This window comes from Porites lutea, chromosome 10 (assembly GCF_958299795.1).
Source record: "Porites lutea chromosome 10, jaPorLute2.1, whole genome shotgun sequence".
Lineage (NCBI taxonomy): Eukaryota > Metazoa > Cnidaria > Anthozoa > Scleractinia > Poritidae > Porites > Porites lutea.
In genome coordinates this window covers 8,819,686-8,843,887 of record NC_133210.1, presented here as the reverse complement: position 1 = coordinate 8,843,887, position 24,202 = coordinate 8,819,686, and the positions used below count along the sequence as shown (strand labels likewise).

Genomic DNA, 24,202 nt, shown 5'->3' with positions numbered 1-24,202 from the left:
ATAGAAAACTAAAAAAGTAATAGCTACAAGACAATTTGAACCTCGTTAAGATTTGAATGATTTAGTGACTTAAGGAAACTAAAGGCAACTTTAAGCGACTTAAGGCGATTTTAGGCGACTTAAGGCGATTTTAGGCGACTTAAGGCGACTTAAGGCGACTTTGGGCGACTTTAGGCGACTTTAGGTCCCAGAGTAGGCCTAAACATCATCGAACAACGCAATGTAAATTGGCTAATGTGAAACCACGTTTATTTCACTTTATTTACCATGCATTTATCTCAATTGCACACTCTTGTGACATTAGCCTCAGACAATTAGTTGCGACCTTTAACAGACTCAACAAGCCAGTATGAAAATATCTTAAGAGAAGCTGAGCTCTACACGTTCTATTTCATTATTTCATATTGCTCTTGCATGTGTTAACATTCCATTTCTTTTTTGTTACAGGTAACTTCCAGACATGACGAGGAGATAATTACTTTTCTAGAGAGCAATTCTTTAATACTGTCAGTTATTACTGACTTATTTTGAGTTAAAAACAAGGAACACAGACTCTGGTAATGACACATAAACAATAATCCCTGGCAAGCCTACAAAACAAGAAAGAGGAACTCAGACTCCTTATCAAAATATGAAACAAGACAAAAACAGCTTTTCTAACTTAGGGAAAATTGCGTTAGAGAGATTTGTAATTGCAACGTTATATTCAAGCACATTGCATTGTCGAACATCATAATTTACTGAATAATGGACAGTGATTTTGGAGCTTAGCTCAGTTTGTAATGTAATGAACGTTGAAAGATCTTCTATAACCTTGTATTTTTAAAAGCTTTCATGGAACATAGATGCATTTTATTATGCAAAGAAAATAGTCTCTGTCTCTATTTTTAATGATTTCAGTCAATTCCATTTTATTCGCAACGTGAAATGGGAATCCTATTAAAGACTCATTAAAAGGGGTGAGGCCGTTTTTACAATCCCCCAACAGGTCATCTCCACGATGACGCTGTTTTATTACTACGGCAGAATCCCTCAGGGTTTTACTTTCTTGTGAAAATTAGAGCTTTTGTTATTTAAACTTCGCTGGGACAACCAAATCTATAAAAATGAGAGGAATAGCAATGACGTCATCGTGTAAATGACCTATAAACCGTACATCAAACGATAAGTACTGTGATTTGTTTAGTTTTTTTTTTTAAGCCAGGCTTAAAATATCTGTAGATTCAAGGAATTATAACCTGTGCGTTGAGAGCATGCCAGAGACCGATTTTGGCATGCCCGGCATGACCCAGATTATGGCACGCCCGGCAAGCCAGAGAATTTGGCATGCCGGGCATGCCAGGAAATTTGGCATGCCCGGCATGCCGGAGATTTTGCTGGGTATGAGTTACTTATTACTAGAACCTAGGCTTCTTGCGGCCTGGGTGAGAAGGTCACGGAACCTCAAATTATGCTTACAGGGCATGCGAAATTCTGTTGCATGCCAATTTCAATGCAAAACCACTCTGGGGCTACCCCTCTATTACCAGTGAGCAAATCATTGACGATAGGCATGGGAAAAATCCTTGCATGCTAACCAACATTGAAAACGTAGCAGAAATGTCCTCAATTGCTGAGTCATGCCCTAGGGGAGGCTTTAAAATACAGAATTTCCTGACATGAATGAGGGAATTTTCCGTAAACAGCATGTGGTCATGCCGGCTAGGACGTATTGCCTCCGTATTGCCCTTTTTTACAGCTAGCTAGGCTCATTTTTAGGTTCCATGGCCTGAAATGACGAAAAATTCATGCCCTAAATGTAAAAAGTCCAAAAACGTCCTCGAAATTTTAGTTTCCAAGCCGTTCTACTACGTAATGCAGGATTTGCTATAACACAAAGCATGAACCCACATTTACTCAACCGCTGAATGGTTATGCGCCTTCCCCGCATGTGTCAATCTGTCGCAAAAATGGATGTGTTTTTTAAGCGCTTGAACTGATGAGAAGAGCTCGAAGGAAACTCACCAATACTACTCTAGATGTGGAGAAGCCGTAAACAAAGAGACGGTTCTCATACGTCATTATTTTCAGCGTGGGTTTGATTACTCGGTTATATTACTCTTTTTAGAACAGTACCATGCAACGGCATGTCTATGCGTACTTGAACTATAGGCTTCGCGAGTACACGGATTAGAAGAAGGAATACGAACAGTAATGTTGGCGAAATTTATCAGGCCATTCAACAAGAATTTTGTTTTGTGTTTTGCAAATGTTGTGTTGTGTTTCAATAATCCGTGTTGTGTTTCGATAAACTTTTGTTGTGTTAAGATAATACCGTTTTGTGTTTGGAAAAGTGTTTGTTGTGTTCCAGGAATATTTTGTTGTGTTTCAAGAACTGTTTGTTGTGTTCGCAGATATGGCCACCGTTTTACGCTAAATGCTTTTGAATAAAAGGAAAAGAAACGCGGATTGAAAAATAACCCCGGATTAGCGCTAATCGGCCTTCGAAGAACTGGGCCCAGAAAATTAGCACGGTTGTTTTTATTGACGAAAATTAAGAGTCCTTTTCGATTTGTCGTCGCTTGTATACGTTCCCCATAGAGTGGTTTTCATTTGAGTGTCGAAAAGTAATTGGTTTTGCACTTTCTACACGATGCGATTGGCCTAAAATATTCGCGCCACCTTTTCATCCAATCAGAGGTAAAACCAAAGCCAATTGTGACGCGCTCGCATGCATTTTCCCGCGCTTTGCGTCAGCCACATGTAATTACTTCGAGTTTTGATTGGTTCAATGTATTGTCTGTGTCCTATGTGATTGGCCAGAGTAATTACTTTGGTTTTGGTTTTACGACACTCAAACGAAAACCACTCTAACACGTGAAATTAGACAAGTAGTTTCACGTCATTGTCGCACAGGGGAAGCCGAAGTTAAGATTTACAGGAATTTACAGGAGTCTTCATCTTTAAGTTTTAAAACAGAATTGAAAATCGAGAGTAGCCCATGTTTAACTTAACCTTGTTTAGAACAAAGCGGCCTCGGATTAGTAAATCAGATCAATTCACATTTCAACACTCGAAAACAATGCATTTTATAATCTGCATAAGGCATAAAAGTAACCTTACACTACCTTATGTTTTAATTACATCGCTTCGAGATCAATTGCCTTAGAACTTTCGCACATGCAAAATGGAATTTTGAGCATAATTCAGACCATAAACAAACCAAATTGTTGACAAGAAGCCCTTATTCTGTATTTGGTAAGTGAAAATGAATTGTCAAAGCCAAATCAGTTTCGTTGTTTAGAAATACACCGACTCTTACCTTAAAATTGATCTAAAACGGGTCTCTGATTAGCACAACAAACACATGATTTAGCAAAAAAGGGTGATTTTTTCCTTTGAAAACCTAGTAACCATCGTAGAACACAAATGATGATGTTCTGACCTAGATATAACGATCTTTTTACAAGATGCTTAAATTTTTCTTTGATTTATATTCAGTTTCATGTTATATTTTTAAGCATTACTCCAAGCATGGAAAGTCTCCATATTTTGTCAGGCCCATTTTTTATATTTTTACCAGATAAAGTTAGCTTAACAAAACGTTCGTTAATATATATTATTATTCATTCAAAATATTTCCCCAATTCTGATTGGCTAAAAGCACACGCATAATTCACCGTAACCAGTTACTGATGATCAAATTTGGAAGAATTTTGTGTTTAACGAGGAAATGACGTCAAAAATCCAGCCTTCTACAGGTTAATGCGCCGTTAACAGAGAAGACCTGGGGACGAGATTGGGGTGTTTTCGTTGTAAAAACTAAAATGGCGGACGCTTCACTTGTTTCAAGAGTAAGAACTACAGCTGGAACGAGGCGAAATAATGGCTAAAAACATAGCAAAAACAGCAAGAAGACAACTCGGAGCGCGACATCTGCTATTTGGAGAATATTTGCGGAGCTGGACAAACCTAAAGGTAAACTATCGAAGATAAACTTAATAACATTGATGCAGGTAAGCTTGTTTTAGCTACGTTTTTAAACTAAGAATTATTTTGAATGAATAATAAAACAATTATTGAATTCGGCTTTCGTATCATATGAAGAATTATGGAGATCTCGGAGGACGGCCTCGACGGATAACACCCTCCTCGATCTCCATAATTATTCTTCATAAGATACTCAGCCTCATTCATTAATTGTTAAATCTTCGTCTGACTTTATAATAGCCTGAATATTTGCTGTAAATACCCATCAGCAAAGGAGCATGACCATACATACGTAGATTACCGTACTTATTCGATTAACCGCCCTGGGCGCTTATTAACTGTTTTTGGACCTTGAGAGTGGGCGCTTATTCGAGGCTGGGCGCGTATTAAATTTTCACCATTTTCAGCAAGTGTAGAATGTTTATTTTGCAACAAAACAGTAAATGCTAATAACAATACAATAAAGCTGCAAAAATAATTTTAGATGTGCCTATTGGATCATCTGCCGAGCATAGGGCAACTTTTATTTATAAATGTTTGAATAACTTATTTTCACATCGTTTTAATATTGAATTCAATAAGGATAATCATGATTATAATACTAGATGTAAAAACAATATTCGTAAGAGTGCATCTAATGGGAACTGGGGCCATTGGACCTCGACAAACTTTGCCTCAAACGATTGGAATAAATTGGACCTTTCAATCAGACAAAGCCCATCATTAGCTAGTTTTAAAAGAGTGTTGAGAAATGTAAATAGTTTTTAGTTTAATTTTTATATATTCATATATTAGTCTTTATTTTTCCTTTTTGTTCTTTTTTAATTTTTGAGGACTCTTTGGTAAATCACTTATCAGTGAAATTGATATCCTCAATAAAGATTATTATTAGTTATTTATTATAACAAAACGCGAAGAAGTAATAACGCAAGGTTTCTGTAAAATACTCTGAAGAAAACTCCGTCCACGGGGAAGTCTCTCATTAGTACTTATTCATTGTCTCTCAAGTGGGTGGGCTGGGGGTGGGGGTGGGCGCTTATTTGAGTTTGATTGGGAGGGGGAGGGAGTGGTGGTGGGGGCTTATTCGAGGCTGGGCACTAATTCGAGGTTGGGCGCTTATTCGAATAAATACAGTATATAAACAAATACGAGCTTCAGTGAGCAGTATCGAGGTGACCTCTGATTTTCCGAGTCCTTGAGAGCTGAAAAAATGAAACCATCCATCCACAGTTAGGAGAGCTGGATAACAAAAACGCTTTTGTTGCTTTTTTAAAGAAAACAACCCAAACAAAACCTTGCATTAAGATGATGCAATTGTTATTATTATCAAATTAACTGGCGCGCCATTTTGGACTTGGAGAGTGTGGGGACTGGACTGTGTTCTTATCCAATCCTTCTCCCGTTTCGCGGGAATTTTTTGTGTTTTAGGTATTTAGGTATTTCATTTATTTGCCACACGATTACAATAATTACAAAAAGATGCCAAAATAAAAAAAAATGTAGGAAGAGATGGCGAGGAGGCCTAAAAGAAACTATAGAGCTTATGTTAATTAGGCCTCCTCAATTACAATTTTTCGAAGATGGCATAAAAATTACGGCGACGGAAACAATATAATATCAGGTGAAAAATTAAACTAATCAATATTACGGAAGTTTACAAATGTTGAATATTTAAAGGCTTTCTTCCAAGATTTTTTAAATGCCTTAAGTGCCCTTTTAAAGGAGAAAGGTGAGGAAGCTCTGATGATGTTGGTGTTTAAGGTGTTGTAAAATTTAGGTCCTTGATAAAAAACGGAAAATTGTTTGGTTCGAGTGCGGCAGAAAGGCAGACGAAATTTACATGAGTTTCTTGTATTATACGAATGAATTTGACTTTGTAACCCTTGTAAAAATTTATCAGCCATCGCGCCGCGATCGCGGAGCGATGTCAGCGATCGCGGCGCGATTGTGCATATCGCGGCGCGATTTAACTTAATCGCGCCCTCGATAGCGACGTGGTGATCGCGATCGCGGCAAGGTTATAGCGATCGCGGCGCGGTGATCGCGATCGCGACGCGATGATCGCGATCGCGACGCGGTGATCGCGATCGTGACGCGGTGATCGCGATCGCGGCGCGATGATTTTGATCGCGGCGCGATATCAGCGATCGCGATGCAATTGAAGTAAATCGCGCTTGCAATAGCGACGCGATGATCGCGATCGCGGCGTAGTGATCGCAATCGCGGCGTGGTGATCGCGATCGCGGCGTGGTGATCGCGATCGCGGCAAAGTTATAGCGATCTCAACGCGATGATCGTGATCGCGGGAAGATGATCGCGATCGCGGTGCAATTCTGAAAAATCGTATCTGCGATCCCAAGGCCAGAATTGCGATGCTGGCGATGAAATCGCGATCGCGGCGAAGTTTTAACGATCTCAGCCCGATGATCGTGATCGCAGGAAGAAGATTACGATCGCGGCGCGATTCAGAAAAATATTATCCGCGATCTCAGGGTCACGATGGTGAAGATAGAGCGATCGTGGCGAAGTTATAGCGATCTCAGCGGAATGATCGTGATCGCAGGAAGATGATTGCGATCGCGAAGACAGACAGTTTTTATTTTAGCTCGATGATATTAAACGCTATGCAGCTTATGGGGTCGTGCGATTTTGAAAAATAGTATCCGCGATCGCAGCGACATTGTACTTATCGCGGCGTGGTGATCACGATCGCGGCGAGATTTAGTAAAGTCAAATCCGTGATTTATATGTCAGGACTACGATCCCGGTTTGGTAATCGCGATCGCAGGGGGCATTGTACTTACTGCGAAGCGGTGATGGCGATCGCGGTGCGATTTAGTTAAGTTGTAATCGGCGATCTTCGAGTGCCATATTGCTCACGATCGTGGTTCAGTAATCGCGATCGCCAGGTGGTGATCACGATCAATTCTAATTAAGTTCGCGTCCGCAATCTCAGTGCCATTATCGCGAAGGAGATAACCGAGGATCACAGTTATCGTCGCGATTTCTGTTATAAGTCAGTCGTATGGTTATTATTCTTTTTGAGCTCTCACGTCTTTTACGCCCCGTTTAGTCTGGTTTTTAGCTCGTCTTGTTATTCCTTATCGCTCGTGACTCGTTAGTTGTTTTTTTTATAACTGGCTATATTTAATTTGGTGTTATCAGGGACCGCCTTTCCCGTTTGTTATGGGCCGTAATTCGCACTGCGTTTGCCTTTGAACCCTTTTTTACCACACGTTAGTTGATTCACACAGTGCATTGACTCTAAGGTTTCATAATGAAAGAACTTAATATTTTCGTTATTGCTTTGGAAAACTAATCGAGGCTAGTATGCATCCTTTGGCTTACTAACAGGCTTTCTAACTTTCCAGATGGCTTTCAAACTACCGGGTATTTAGCCTGTGCGAAAACGTACTCGTGACTTTCGAATGTTTCTAAGTGTCGAAACGACGTCGACTCTCAGGCTCTATGCCCAAGAAACCACAACCGCTCTACTGCTAAGCCATTCCTGTTTTCCTAATCCCTTGGTAATTCTAATCGAAGATATAATACTTTCAAACGATTATATTTAGAAAAAAGGATTTTGAAGAAAATCAAAAAAACATTCTGGCTGCCGTGCAGCTTAGACCCTTCCCGGCTGCCGGGCATATTATTTTATTTTTGTATTCCATTATGTTGTTCTTCAAAACTTGCGATTGTGAAAATTATTAGGACAGGCAAAATAGTAATAATATTATGATAAAACACAGGAAAGTTAAGTAACTAAAAGACTACAGAAATATATCAATATCGGGAGGTCGAACATTCGGAAAAACTATAAGCTTATAATAACAGTCATTTTCAGTTTGTTAGAACTTTATTGGTTTCTAGAGAAGGCACGGTTTTCCTTGTGTTTTTGACCAGAGTTACATTAGCAAAAAGCTAGGAAACCTTTTCTCGCTCACCTCTAATTGAGTCATTTTAAGCCCAAGGATGAATTTCTGTTACGCTCCAGGCCTTTAAGCTGCTGTATATAAGGTTGTAATCAACATGATTTTTACTTTCCTTAATAACAGAAATGAATCCTGCATGTACGTGACGGTTTAATCCAGAGTAATGGGGTGCGATCCATTCAACCAAAATTCCAACCGGTCCGACCGGGAAAATTGGTCCACCTCAAAAGGTGGACCCGTTTTTTCGAAACTTTTCCGGTTGGACCAAACCGATCCATTGAGTTTTGGACCGAAATATTCCGGAATTGGTTGAATGGATCGCACCCTTGGGGACTGGATTCCAAAATCCGATTTCCCGCCACTGCGACGCGGGTGGCCAAGATTCAAGGCTGACGCGTAACTTGAAAAAAAAATTGCTCTCCATTTCACTTGTCATGCAATTGGCAATGGCCGTTTATTGCTGTTTAAACATTGGAAAATTTTTATTAATGATTCTTTTGACATGTTCAAAGTTCAAACAAAGAAACGTATTTAAAAAGGTAAGTCTACTCACTTCTTATTATCACTCAGTTTAATTTTAAACCTAATTAAGGTCAAGCTTGATATTCATTCCGTGTTGTCGATTTTATACTTTCCGGCACTTTTCATAGTTTATAACACAATTAAGGTTAGCATTTTATTAGGCTTCTCAAACAAACAAAAGCTAAAAAAATTCGAGCTACCTTTTAATAGTTCGAGAAAGCAAAACTTCTGATTTTGGAGCCTTCGTTTTTTAGCTCATTTTTTTATATCCTTCGAGGGGTGTAAGTCTTAAGCTACTTGAGCTGGACAACTCAGTGATTTGTCTTGATTTGAATATATCAATACTCTGATTTCGGGGATAACTCTCTTGGTTAACTGGTTTTAATTTCTCAACAGGAAAACCGCTCTGGACGTACTGTGGGGCATAAACATGGCAATATACCAAGAGCCATAATGGCTCTTGAACATTCTGCAGCAACAATTAATCTGGCAAAGACAACAGTTGTGAGTACTGATCAGTTTGTACATTATGTAAATTTCGAAGTTAACGTTTAGGCTGAAGACAAAACATGTGGGACGTCACATTAAATTGGCTTAATACTGTAAAGAAGTATGGAGAATTTCAGTGAGAATATTTAAGCACGGTAAATGAACATGAAACATATCATTAGCGTGAGGAAAAAAGAAAAAATATTTTTATCCCTAATAGGATGAACCTATCTGAAGACATGGACAAGTGGATCGAAAGAAAAGAAACCAATGCATATAGGCGGTTTCATTATCTCAATACTTCAGGATATAAACGTTTTACTCTGCTCACACTTAGCTAAAAATAAAAAACACGATTCACTGAACTCTCACATAAGACCTTTCTTTTGAAAATTCATTCCCTATTTAGACCCGTTTAAGTTGAAAATTTAGCTTTATCTTGACATGATTTATACTACCCTGCTTGTAGACTGAGTAGCTTCGATCTTTCCTAGATAAGTTCGGATAAGTTTCGGCCCGTTTTAATTTGTGATGTGCGTAATTTTCGGGAAGAAAATAAGGTTAAACTACAAACGAAACTTTCCGATTTTTATTGATCTGTTTGCCTTCTTAAGCTCGATTGTCGTAGGTGAATTTTGTTCTGTTACTTTTGCTTTTTTATGGCGCCTTAATTTACTTGGATGTATTTTTAGTTCAGGTATATGCAATTAAGTGTTAAGAAGGCTAATTTTTGGTGTACACGGCGTACAAGAAATGTTCTTTCGACTTGCAAAAAAAAAAAAAAATTCGGTCGACTGGTTGAATTTTAAAACCAAAGTTTAGATAATATTCCAAAGTAAATTTTGCGTACTATGTCCTTTGTCCGGCCAAACTAGCCAAATAGTGATTGAAAAGGGAAAGCCTGTTTGAAAATTTCCCAGTAACACTTACTTTATTTATTAAGCAGTGATATAGAAGGCCATAAAATGAAACTTATTTTTCATTTGGGAGCTGTAGCATTTAGCAAAGTCAAAAAACTTGGCAAGCAATGAGCCTAACAAGGAAAACATTACTCTGCACGTCCTGCACGTGCATTATGACGCACGCTTTTCGGTCGCGGCATGACTTAGACAACATTTTCTGATGGGAAGTTTTTCTTCAGGACGTAACAAATATTTTTTTTTTGCCTCTAAACTTTGATTGAATTCATTTAAAATGGTGGCAATAGACCTTTTCACGGTTTAGTTTCTTCGAGAGACCAAACGTTAGCTCTTTACACAGAAATCTCAGTTTGGTTTCGAATTTTAAGTGAGCAGCCTATAAAAAATATACAGGAATTTAGATCAGATGGTGCTTGGAAGGTTTCTTTTTACGCACTTTTGATGTCGGCTTCCAATTAAAGTGGCCAAAGTGGCCGGAACCACTGGCCGGACCAGGGGCCTTCAAACGGAGCGGTCATTTTCTATGATGCACGATTTTCGGCAAAGCTCAGAAGCTCTCCGTTTGTCACAAGGTAGTAAAATGTTACTGCAACTTTCAGGACAAATTTCAGCTCACTGCTCTTCTTGCGAGATAAGAAATACTCATTTATGTCTTTTTCGTCCGGACCGTGATCGCAACGAGAAATCCGGCCGAAAACCATCTGCGATCGATGACAGCGATCACGGCGCGATCGCTCCAATCGCGCCGCGAACTTCGGCCAAAAACGCTAAGCGATCGACAACTGCGATCGCTGACCGATCACTGCCATCTCGCCGCGACCTTCGGCCAAAAACGCTAAGCGATTAATGACAGCGATCGCGGCGCGATCGCTCTCATCGCGCCGCGAAATCCGGCCAAAAACGCTAAGCGATTGATGACAGCGATCGCTCAGCGATCGCGTAGTTACTAAAACAAGGAATGACCTACAATGATCTACAATGACCTACAATGACCTACAATGATCTACAATGACCTACAATGACCTGCAATGACCTACAATGATCTACAATGAGCTACTATGAGCTGCTACGAGCTAACATGAGTTAAAATAAGCCCTACAATGAGCTACAAAATGACAGACAAAGCTGTTTGTCGTGTGTCACGCTTGGACGTGACACTTATATAAGGCTCATGGCATTAAATTGCCAAGCACATTTTGAAAAGGCAAAACAAAAATAAAGCCTGATCTCAGGCAACTTGAGAAACTTGAAAATAAATTATTGCAATCGCGTTTTTACCGGTAACACTATAATACCTTGTATTGACGGAAGTCATCCAGGCACTCCCTTAGTTGGCCTAGATGGGTATGGGCCGCTGAGCAGGATATGGATTTTACTATTTAGCGTTACAAACAGAGCATCTTGTTGGACCGGAAGCCACTTACCGGTAAAGGGTCTTATGATGTCTTATACAGGCCAGGGTACTTAAATAAACAATTTTTCTCTTATACAGGGTCAGAATTTGAAGGCCTCGTTTGTTCATCTATACCCAAACGTCCCTTGAAGATCCCCCCGGATCGACTGTTGGGGTGACTGTGTTTGTTTAATTTGTTTGAAAAAAAGACAACACAAAACACAACTAACGGGAAAGGTTGCAAGGGATGGTTTTCATTATCATCATACATGTATTATTACACTGTAAGTTTATCTCCAAGCGTAATAATTGGAGATGCTGTCATCATTTGGGCCGCCATGCAGTAGACTAAACGCGATAGGTTTATGCACACACGTCCCCTGATCTTTTTTTTTTGTCTTTTTCTAAAATCTTCATTTTAGCTTATTACAGGGATCTTAAGCATATTTTCAGGTCCCCTCGTTCGGTCATTGTAGATCATTGTAGATCATTGTAGGTCATTGTAGGTCATTGTAGGTCATTGTAGGTCATTGTAGGTCATTCCTTGTTTTAGTAACTACGTCAGCCACCGCTCTCATTGCGCCGCGAAATCCGGCCAAAAACGCTAAGCGATCGATGACAGCGATCGCTCAGCGATCGCTCTCATCGCGCCGCGAAATCCGGCCAAAAATGCTAAGCGATCGACGACAGCGATCGCTGAGCGATCGCTCTTATCGCGCCGCGAAATCCGGCCAAAAACGCTAAGCGATTGATGACAGCGATCGCGCCGCGAAATCCGGCCAAAAACGCTAAGCGATTGATGACAGCGATCGCGCCGCGAAATCCGGCCAAAAACGCTACGCGATTTTGACAGCGATCGCTAATAAATTTTTACAAGGGAAGGTAAATTTACAATGAAATTTTAAAGGTAGAGTATGGTTTTGATAGGAGTACATGAATAAGCCTAGTTGTAGTAAGTATATATCATGAAATTTTAGGATACCAAGATTTTGAAAGATTGGATCAGTATGTGCCTCGAAAGTGGTTTTAGCTATAGTTCTGATCACTCGTTTCTGTAAAATCTCAAGACGAATAAGGTTAGTTCTGTAAGTAGAGGCCCAAACTAAGTTGCAGTAAAAAAGGTATGGATAGACTAGAGAAAAATATAGTGTTCGTTTTTCATCAGGTGTGTTGGAAATTCTAGAAAGCGATCTGTTTCAGGGTAATTTTGCGATGGCACTTTATTCCTTTGGAGGGGTAAATGACCAGTGCGGTGCCACGTCACGTCATCGCCTTGTCCAATGTCGCGTGAATTTTTTTTTGTTTTTCGTCAGGCCCCAGTTGTTCAAACGTTAAATAGCGCTATCCACCGGATAAATCACTATCCAGCGGATAGGTATGAACTAATTGCATTATCCACTGGATAGAGATTTATCTTGGTTGGTAGGAATGTAAAAAAATAAAAACGTTTTTCCAACGTTTTTATTTTTTTGAATTCCTACCAACCAAGAGAGGACTCAGTCCACTCATAAAAATATGCTACAACAGTGTCTAGAGAACTGTCCACTGAGCACAACAAATCGGCAGTTTTTCATCACAGTCATCTACACTTCAACTTATCAGCGGTTAAAATATTTTTAAGTTTTTTAGGGAATTTTAGAGAGTTTTAGGAGATAACACTAAATTATTTATGTATATTTTGTCATTAGTTTTTTAATTGAATAATTAACATTACTTTATATACTTTTAAATTAAATAATTAAGCAATTTTTTCTACAAAAATACACGAATCTCATTCCCATTCAAGTACAAAACATGTGTTCATAGCCCATGCATTATTCCAAGCAAATCCAATAATATCAACTAATTCGTCGATTTTGCGACGACGTTTTACTGACATTTTCTCGCTGAAAATGTCAATTTCATCGAAAAGCTTAGATGCAACATATTTTTTTATATGGGCAAATAATGGAAACCGGTAAATTGTGCATTGCGTGATAAGCATGTGCACATGACAAGCTGAATGTAAACAAGCAGCTCGAGCTTGTTGTTGTTGTTGTTTTTTTTAAGAGATTGCTGCGATAAATTTGTTGAGTGTTTAGTGCTCTTCTTAAGGACCCAGGAAATTAACATGGGAATCAACGAACCATAAACAAACAATTTGAGAGGACAAAAACGTAAATTATATATCGTCGTCTCTCTGATCTTCAATCAGAAAAGTAATTTAAGCATGAAAAAAAACTACAAACCTATTTACAGTGAGAGAAACAATAAGAATATATACACTTCCACCATAAAAATCTAAAATATCGATATGTAACAAATTTTAAATTAATTATTAATTATTAATTATTAATTATTAAAATTTATTCAACCATAAGTAAATGTTTTGATTGGTCAATGGGTTGTGTGCCAATAATCAACACATATAGTGATCCACGTATACTCTGCATTGTTGCCCTGTGGACTGTGCTTCTCCTGCTACTTGCGTACTGTTTATGTGGGAGGAATTTGCAAATACAACGGTAAGGATCTTTTAGGGGCTATTCACAGAATACTTTAATTTTGAAATGAGTCCGTCCCATCTCCATAACTTTATTACTCTGTATATGTTTACTTAGTAATTTAAAGACAAAGTTTCATTCCTACACAAGTCATTCTGGAATGAGTTCATTCCAGTTTTGAATACAAATTTAATTCATGTGGTGTGATATTCCATTCTGGTATTGTGTAACCTGAATACAAAGTTAACTTTGTTCTGATTAGAAATGTAATAGCAGACCATGTAGTTGTAGGCCACCAGTACATTTGTATCACTTTCAAGTTTATCTGGCACAAACACCAAGGGAGGGAGAATGCCTTAATTAAGCTGAGCCAGTCAATTTTCTGATGTGAATGCAAAGTGAATTAATTCTTGGACCAACATATATCAACATCTTGTTTTTTACTTAACTGTTCAACTTGTAGGTTGTTAAGATTCACATGCATTTACTTAACAGTACTTTGGTCCTGTGGCTCTTCCTTTTTTTCCAGTAATAATTGTCTATGTGTTGGAATAATTATTAATAGGCCTCCCAAGCAGATATTCTTTTGGCTCGTAATGCAGTCCTCCCCAACAGTCATGGGGCAAAACTGTCAATGTGTGATGCAGTCCTAAGAATGTCTGTGTGGGAGAAATGAAAAAATAAATTGGTCTAAATTCTACAAACATGATCATACCAACTTTAAATAATACAATCATGCAAGCATCAATTTTCTGTGCTTGATAACACATGTGCATCTGCTACATTGCATTTGCAGTTCATTGAATGTTGTGTTTGACAAGAGAGATAATCTTCTTTTTTCAGGATTCTAACCATGGGACTTGCTATCCTTGCTGTCCCATTCCTTCCAGCATCAAATATCTTCTTCACAGTTGGTTTTGTTGTAGCTGAAAGGGTGCTGTATCTCTCCAGTATTGGCTCTTGTCTGATCACTGTTCTTGGATTTGCCGCACTAAGCAAGAAATACTTTGGAAAAAAGGTGAGCAGAATGATGTATACCAGTATATATTCACTTGTCACTCTTCAAAGACGTGTAACATGCTGGTTTGAAATTAAGACTGCTTACATGTACATGTATGTTATTTAGGTGTCATGCTCTTTTTAGCAATGTAGCTTGACCTTGTTGGAGGAAGCGATTGTTTTTCTACAGGGGAAACACTCCATTAGGCAGATTATGGGTAGTATTTATCCTTTGAATTTAACTGACCAAAAGAGGAGCTTAAGGAGGGGAAGTACCTAGAGGCTGGTGGAGCCAAGAACTGCAGCTGAGTGTACCTTGTAACCATGACAACCCTGTCATGGTGTGCAGGGCCCAGGCATCATCACATTGCGTACAAGTACATGGATTAACCCTTTAAGTCCAGATGGTGACCAACATCAATAATTTTCCCCTAACGATATCCATACATAATTTGTCAAGAGAAATGGTTATGAGAATTAATTAAATGATCACCCAAGAGAAAATGCTTTGATCTTTTATTTAACTCTCTCAACATATCTCTAAGTAAATGTATAAATATCAGTGTGGAGAATTTGTATGTGGATATTGGGGCTTAAAGGGTTGAAGGGTACGCTGGGTACACAGTATGGAGCCGAAACCTTCACCAGCATAAGCAGTGTATAGCAATATACATGTGTAACACGCACAGGGCACAGAGGAGTTATTTGTGACCTTGGTTGTTGATTGTAGTTAAATTTTACAGTTGATAGCGCACATTCCCTTTGACTTTATACTGTGGAATCAAGCAAACCTTCATGCGATCGTCTTACAAACCTGGTTAAATATTATCCAATGCTCCAGAAAACCACTCAAGGTAATGACTGTGGACGAATAACAGCAGCTACACTGTATGATATAATAAAGAGACAAATAACACCTCTGCGCCCTGTGTAACACCCTGACAAGAATTAATTATTTGACATTTTCTGCTGCCCTGCACCTATAGGTTTTAGGATTAACTGTTGGTGCACTGATAGCTTTGTACATGGCTCGAACAGTACAGGTAAGAAAAATGACCCTTCTGCTCATAGAGCCTCAGATAATCATATCAAAGGGGTGCCTGGAATTAAGCCTGATGTTAGACAATCAAAGAGTGAGGGTGTAATTGCATTGCAGTCTCCCTTTCATCCATGTTTTTACCATCTATATCACCATGTTATATTCTGTACCAAAAGTTATTACGTAATTTGCTTTGACTTGCTTCCTATGCAGACGTTTCCAGGTTAGGCAAGGGACTTGTGGCAAATTCCTAAGAAATCTTCGTGGGGGCCAGTTCTTGCCTCAGATTTCATGAACTTAAAGTCTTGGTCATACCTTTTCCCCCTCTGATACTACTATGATACAGGCACCCCCTGTCAAAAGATACTGAGCTCAGGGTTCTCACTAAGTTTTAAAGTATACAGCTGGGATTTAAATGTAGGTGGCTTAGCAATCAAGTTCTGTAGTTAATTTCAGGCTTGCATTCGGCCTTGCTTTACCCTTTTTCCCAAAAAGTACGTGGCTCAAACCTAGTCGGTTTTTTAGCCAGTTGCCAGCACTTAAAGAGAACCCTGTAGAAAGCTTAAAAAATATGAGCTTCTCCATAATACAGACACGTTGATTTGTCCCTCTGGTGTTCGCCTGAAAACGTTTTTGGAGTTGTGGCTGTTTTTATATTGCCTTCTTCCTTTTTTCAGAGATCCGCAGAATGGGTTGATGAAGACACTCTATTCACTTCTGGACTCACTGTTTGTCCACTCAATGCCAAGGTAAATGAAATCGCTGAAGGGATGTTCTCACAGTCATGATTGCAGCTAGCAAGACCTCCCATAAGGGATCATTTATGCAAAATACTGTTAGTAATCAGTCTTGCCAGTCAAGGTGGAAAACTCTAGGAAGTGACCTCCTCCAGAAAAAGGGGCTATGTCAGGTGGATACTGTTGGACCCTGTTGGGTCAGGGCAGAAGGACAATTCTGTGCTTAAGTCACAGGTCGAAGTGACTGTGCCTACCACATCCACTTTCTTGTATTTTTTTATTCACTTTTTTTGTTAACGTACATCTAGGCTTTGAATTTATTTTTTTCAAGGGTAAAATAAGCTATTCATTAGCATTGTAATTGAAATTGTAATTGTAAGTAACAACAGGGCAGTGCCTTGCATGGGTCTAGGGTCCCGTTTGCACTTGCCCTTTTGGGGATCAGCAATTGTTTTTTTAATTATTCTTGTGATTATAATTAATTATTTTTATTGTAGTTCTTTAATCATATATCTTCTTGTTAATCCTTTCATGATTGCAGTTTTGCCCCAATAAACTGCCCCCCCCCCCCCCAAAAAAAAATACTTAGTTCCCTTTCCCGTACACAAAATGCTTCTTTAAAATTATGACGAGGCACAAACCGTAGTAATTTGTTGTGGTGATTTTCGCGGGCATGTCATTAAAACTTGAAAAAAGACAACAGGAAACAGCTTTGATGCCTTAATATAGTCTTATACAACAAAACGGGACCTAGTTAATTTTGGAATTCAATTGATCCGAAAAACGTTTATTAGCTTCTTTTTTTTAAAAAAAGAATAGGAAATAGCGTGAACTACACTGTAGCCCCTGTTCCCTGTAACCACCTATTCCTGGCATTTTGACTTGGTTGCGTACGAGAGAATTTCGCCGTAGCTCTTTTGGACCTTAGTATATTTATGATCATTTTTGTCCCTTCAACAGGTTCACTACAACATTGGCAAGCTGAGAGCTGAAAAAGGACATGCAGTGATTGCTGAGAAGTTTTATAGAGAAGCAATCATGTACCGTGTGGAACTGATAAACACGCATTGTACTGGTTTATTTCTTGATAATTGACGTGGAGTCAAATGATAGTTCTTCCTTGTACCTGAATGAAGTTTCCTTTGAGCGGTTTTAACAATAAAAAAATAGCCTGCAGTTTTATCCAAGCATGAAAAGGTTTTGGGAACGGCCCTTGCCTGCGGAAGTTCCACGTATAGAATTGCGCCAATACACAGGATGTACTGTGTTTGATTCTTGGAAGAGCTCGTTTTTCTTTTCCTTTCTTTTTGTTTTGTTTTTTTTATATTTTTTTCATATATTTTCTCTACCCTAATGGCTTTTTCCCCCTAATTTTCCCCCTTGCTTCGCGAGGATATGCGATTCGCGTATTTCTAGTAAAGTTTTGTTGTTCTAAACCTTGCATGTCTGAAAAAAAAAAAAAGCCTAGAACGATATCAACTGATTTTAATTCCCTTAAATGCTAGGTTAAACCGAACATATGATCAAGCTTTAAACAATTTGGGAAACCTTATCAAGGTATGACGTCCTTGTAAAGTATGTTACGTACATGTATTTTATTTTTGACGCACATGAGACGTTCAATAACGGAGAGGTAGTAAACATGTGAATGCTCCAAAATATGCGTACTTAGTTTTTGTGGCAGTGAACATTTCAATAAAGATTCCTTTCAAAAATGATCCGCTGACGAGAAGCAAGATCACACCAAGCTCATATTTGTCATTGTAATTATCGCAAAAAAAAAAAAAAAAACATGGCGGATTTTTGCATCGCAAATCAATTTTTGGGCTACAAACCCTGCAAAAAGAATGCATTCTCTAGGTTTTTGAATTTTCGGCTTTTTCTATTCGACCAAAATGAAATGAGAATAAACAGATAGGAAACTCATCTAAAACCCGAAAAGCTACTAATGATCGAAGGCGATCGATTCAACCAAAAAACTGGGTACAACTCGCAAGGTTGTCCTTTTTTGAAAAGTTTTCCATTCATCAAATGAAGAATGATTCTCGCAGTTATGAACGCAATTTATGCAATTGCGTAAGAAGCCTGAAAAAATTCAGGACTTCAACGGGATTTGAACCCGTGACTTGGCGATACTGGTGCGATGCTCTAACCAACTGAGCTATGAAGCCACTAATGTTGGGAGCTGGTCAATTATGTGTTCAAGAGATGAATGTGGTATATGTATGTGAAATAAATCATATAAGAACTGCGGAAATGAAATCAAATTAAGAGTGGTCCTCGCAATTATGAACGCAATTTTTGCAATTGCGTAAGAAGCCTGAAAAAAATTCAGAACTTTTGGAACTTTTTAGATCGCTCCGTAATAATCACGATTTACTCGCGTTGCATTTAGAAGAAGGAGGCTATTTCTTGATTATATTTTTTTGGTTTTGCAAAATTGCTGTCTGAAATTGTAATTTATTAGTAAACTTGAAATGAGTTAATTTTAAAATTTTGGTGTAAAAAACATGTTTTTTTAAGGATGATGGAAGATATATAGAAGCTGAAGCACTGTTAGAAAAAGCTGTAGAAATAAGGTTAGTCTTTTTGCAATGTTATACTTAAGCGTTTTTCTCTCTAATTTGAAGTCATTTGTAGTTCTAAACGCATTAGTGACCTTAACATTTGACTAACGGGGGAGGACAGGGGGTGGGAGCCTGGAGAATTAGGGGACAGAAGGGGTGCGGGCGGCGGGAGAGGAAAGAGTGGGAAGTGGGTGTTTTAAAGGGCGGGAAGGGGAAAATATGAGGAAATTATGCAACAATACTCAATCTTTCGTAATCGAAAAAAGAGCTGGTGGGAGAAAGCCAAGAAAAAAAGGGGCGGGAGCCGGGAATGCAAGGTACAGGAGTTGGCAAGTTTGGACCCCCTATCCCCCAAATTGACTATGAGTAAGAAATCAAGCATGATTACGACTTAGGAATTTTGAGGTAATTATATCCCCCCGGACTGTAACTCTTCCCTGTTGCTGACCTCTACATTAGTAAACTTTAGCCGGGTTCAGATTGGTGTGATAAGTAATTGTATGATGCACACGATTTTGGTTTGAAAACTCGAAGTGTTATCCAAAAGTCCCTATTTGAGACCCGTACATTGTACAAGGTGTGCGAGATCGTGTTCGCGCGAGTACTTACTTAGCCTGCGAACAGCAGACGCATTTCCGGTCGTCGCTTCTCTCCCTCCGAAAAATAGCTATTTTTCGGAGGGAGAGAAGCGACGACCGGAAATACGTCTGCTGTTCGCAGGCTAGTACTTACTAGAACCTTGCTTAACTGTTGCCTCATTATTCCCGCGCAGCCTGTTCGTTTCGGCTCATGTGGTTCTTTCTTCTCGGATCGCCAAAATGCATTGCCCCAGAACGCCAGAATCCTTAACTTTGCCTGTTCATTGTTGAAAAGCTAATAGAGAGGCCAACAACGATACGATTGGTGTCATTTGTGGAATTTGATTTAATACCGTATTTATTCGATTAAACGCCGGGGCGTTTGTTAAAGTTTAAGCCCTTTCGATGCGGCACCTATTCAAGGGCGGCGTTTATTCGAGAGCGGCGTTTATTTCAAATAACATTTCCTAAATAATGTAAATATCGTGTAAAACAGGAAGATGTCTTAAGTCCCAATGTCTCGCGTTTTTGCTGAGATGGCACATACCTATATAGCTTATGTAAGGGAGTATCCCCCCCCCCCCGGGTCTGAGATAACTTATTAACGCAGCCATTCTTGTGTATAGGAATAACTTTGCGGCGGGCTGGATGAACTTAGGCACCGTAAAGGCAGCATTGCATAAAGAAGATGTGAGTTTGATAGCTTTATTCAAGTTTCCACAAATTATTGACTAGTAATAGTTGACACTACAGCTGCCCCCGTTCAGTATATTGTCGGTCAATAGTATTCTTTCTTGCTGGTTGTGTAGCTCTTTGAAATATACCGATTCATAATGAAGATTTTCACACGTATTCCATACAACAGGTGAGATAAATACAGGAAACACAAGGTTCCATGCACAGTTTCAGCTCGATTTACACAGCTGTGATCAAGACATTCTCAGTTTCGAACCGTTTCGAGAATAGTTTATACTAAACCATAAGAAAAGATTTAATTAGAAGTTGAATTTTTCGCTATTTCTCTTTCACTTTTTACATTCAGTTCATTTTATTTGCTGGAAAGTAAGCCTTAGAAATTAAAAGGACGTTTGATCGATTCACTCTCGCGCATTCTAGTCTTATTTGAAAGTTTATAACGGAAGGACATCTGTGAGCAGGGAAAAAGTCAGCACAGAATTTGATTGTCGGCGAATTTCTGTAATTGTCCATCAATCTGCTAATGATAAGCTAGCCGTTGTTCACTCGTCTTGCTTGTTTGGGGCTGAGTCTTATTCCGGTCAAAGAGAGAGAAAGAGTCTGGCAAGGCTTCCAATATAAATCAAAGATTTGTGAACTCGAGTCTGGGAAACTCTCCAAGTGTTTATATATACACAGTTAAACGCACCTTATAACCTCATCTGCACTTAACGAGTGTCTTTTGGTCCATAACTTTCAAAACAACTGCTCCACAGAATGTCACTGTGTAACGCAAAAGAGTATCGAAGTATGACTGCACTATAAATGTCACAAAATCTACCTGAGTACCCTGGGTGCCAGAGACTTTTCTAGCGCGGTTTCCGGTTTCTATCAAGTCTAACCTCTGGTAACCCAGGGTATACCTGATCGGCTCCTTCGGGATTTTCTGTCTTTACGTCATCCTAACCATTTCGTTCTTGCGGGCGCAAACAATAGAAACGTCATCATTACCTACCGATTCCTCGCGGCCCCTGTTCGAGCAAATCGAGATTTTTCGTAGTATACTGACTGTATATTTGAGCTGTAAGTACTGTCCTTAATATACGCGCGAGTTACTAGGGTGCCTCCTCGGGATTTCGCCTCTGGGCGAAATCCCTGCGGGGGCAATTACGATTTGACCTTCCAGCAAGCTTTGTTTTTCTGTGTAACAACCGGAGAGCGGCCAGGCGCGCAGGTGGTGGTGAGCCAATCTAGCAGAGAGAGAAATAAGGGTATACTCAAATCGAACTTGTGCCTCGTTTTGTGCCAGTTTTTCCTATTTCTTTCCTTTGATTCTCTCTGCACGATTATTTCTTCCGCACAACTTCGAACTCTCTGATCCTACAAAATTTGTTTCTTAGGAAGCCGAAAAATGCTACAGCAACGCTATAAAATACAGACCAAGATATCCAGACGCTTTTTTCAACCTTGGAAACCTGGTAAGAAAAAAAGGTCAATAGTTTTTAAACGTTCAAAATGCATAGTGCAAGCAGTGCAGATACAATGATCCTTTTACGTGAATCCTGGATAGTTTCCCATTCATTGCTTTTTCATGCGTATTTATACTGACCTTAAAATCTTCTCCTACAGTACATCGATCAAGACAAAACTGTAAAAGCCATTGCCGCAGTTAAAACAGCCATCAATTTAAAAAACGATCATGTGGGTGCCTGGATGAATCATGCTCTGCTCTTAGAAAAGTCAGGTAAATGTTTGCAAGGGGCCTTTTAACGGGTGGGGAGGAAGGATTTTACGGTAACTGAGCGATTTTTTGTGCTGATTGGTCGAGAGCTATGATCGACAACCGTCGATAACGGACGGACCATTAGAATAATTATGGGGTTGGGGAGAGTGGATGGGGAATTTTCAAGCCACATCAATTTTTTTTCGTGAACATTTCCCTTTGCTTGAATTTTTTTAGGCCAGTGCGGGAATATTTTTTGGGGGTACCCGGCCTGCATGAATTTTTTTCATAAGATTTTCCCTTGCACAAATATATTTTTTATGATGCTTCACCAACCACCCCCCCCCCCCTCCCCCAATAACTTTTCCAATGGCCCGACGTGATGGAAATTACATGACGGTGGCGCAATTTGTTTTCCTCTTTCTCTTGCGCGCAGTTTGTGGAGAACTATTTAACGAGTGGACGTCAAATTGTACAAGACAAATCGACGATAAATTTCCATGGTTTCACTTGAGTGCCGTTATTTCACTTAATTTCCGACCACGAAAATTTTTTTTCGATTTGTATAAAGGAAGGGAGAAAAGAACTCACTTTTTTAGGAAAGCGAAAAAGAACTCAAGCAAACGTTTTCCGAGCGTAGGAGTAAGGATTCAGCTTAGTTCATGTTGGTTAGTGCCAGGCCTTCTATGCTAGAGGTCCTCAGTTCGATTCCCATTTATGACTTCCGATCCTTGTTTGACTTCTGTCCTCTCCGTGTAGGAACTGAAATACCCGTAAAACTAAACGTAGCACCGGTGGAGAGAGAGAGAGAGAGGTGTGGGAGAGGGGGATAAAATGAGTGCAACGTGGGCCTGCGGTTTTTATTCAGATGATGACTATTCCGAGCAACTGACTTTAATTTTAGACCCATTAGTCAGGGGCACCCAACGAGAATATAGTTCAAAACCACTTAAACATAGCATTGTTAAACGTATTTTAGTATTTAAACGGCAGATATAGGCATATTTTATCCCCTAAAAAAAATTTTCATCTGTTCGGATTTCCTAGCTGAAAGTCTAGTGATCTGAAAATTATAGGGATCAAAACTTACCTTTTCGAAAATTTCAGGTAGAAAAAAGGCTCCCGAAAATTCTAGACGACCTTAAAAATCCGTTAAAAATGGGCACTTATACCATTTTTTAGATGTTCGAAAATCCTAGGAGAGGCAGGCAAGCAACAAATTTTACAAAAAATGTTCCGAAAATTCTAGATCTCAAATCGTCTTCCGAACAGATATTTTCCGAAAATTGACGTTGGGTACCCCTGATTAATTATCCTCTTAACCCTTAAAGAAAACAGTGAAATTATTGTAAGGTGTGGGAAAACTTGCAAGGGTTAAACTACAGTCTTGAAAAACGTTTTTTTGCATACTAGGGTATTTTCAGTTAATTACTCTCCTCCTACCCCTACTTAGATCTTCAAATGAGTCAGTCTCCTAATTCAGGGTTGTCACTAAGGGCCGGGGGCCGGGGATTTCCCCCGGCTACTCAGAGAGTGGCCCCCGGCTACTTTCGAGGTTAAATTAAAACAAAAGAGCACACCTTTGAAACACACAAAGACTATCCATCAAACTAAATGCAAGTTTCATCTGCAGCAGGTTTAAGTAATTTTGAAACACTCGCGTGCAAAAACTAAGAAATGTCGGAAAAAGACATCTGACTTAGATTTGCTGGGTACTAGTACACACGCGCGAAAACTCTCCGTTCGCGAAATGTCAGTACAACGAGAACGTCAAAAAAGTAATAGGTTTATTGAGCAAAACAACTAGTTTGTACGTGCATCACGCTTTTTTGTACATTTCTTTGCCGTTACTGCACGATTACGACGTGAACATTCCTAGTTTCACGTTTTATGGAGGACGTAAAACAAGCGACGACAAACTTGACAATCTTGAGTGCGGTCACAAAGAAATCAACTCCAGGGAAGTTGGCCTACATTAGCTATTTTCAGCGAACTGAAATAAACGCGGCAAAGTTGGAGAAAACGCCAATTCATTTTAAAAGTGACGTTTTTGCCGCCGTCACCTTTGTCGATGCTTAAAGTCCCTAGTTTCAACCGTTGTGTCGGCTTTGTGTTGAACATGTCGAACAAGTGGCAAAGGAATCTGCACTCTTTGTTCACGATGAAAGACCTGAGC

The 24,202-nt window shown here is 39.3% G+C and overlaps 1 protein-coding gene across 1 annotated transcript; it reads left to right on the top strand.

The window, feature by feature from the left end:
- The first annotated feature begins 13,596 nt into the window (after positions 1-13,596).
- LOC140950690 (protein O-mannosyl-transferase TMTC4-like) lies at positions 13,597-17,578 on the top strand. The gene is made up of 5 exons (XM_073399934.1): positions 13,597-13,729; positions 14,552-14,726; positions 15,694-15,750; positions 16,424-16,495; positions 17,444-17,578. The coding sequence occupies exons 1-5, from the start codon at positions 13,605-13,607 to the stop codon at positions 17,576-17,578; spliced, it is 564 nt and encodes a 187-aa protein (XP_073256035.1). The 5' UTR covers positions 13,597-13,604.
- Positions 17,579-24,202: the final 6,624 nt, after the last annotated feature.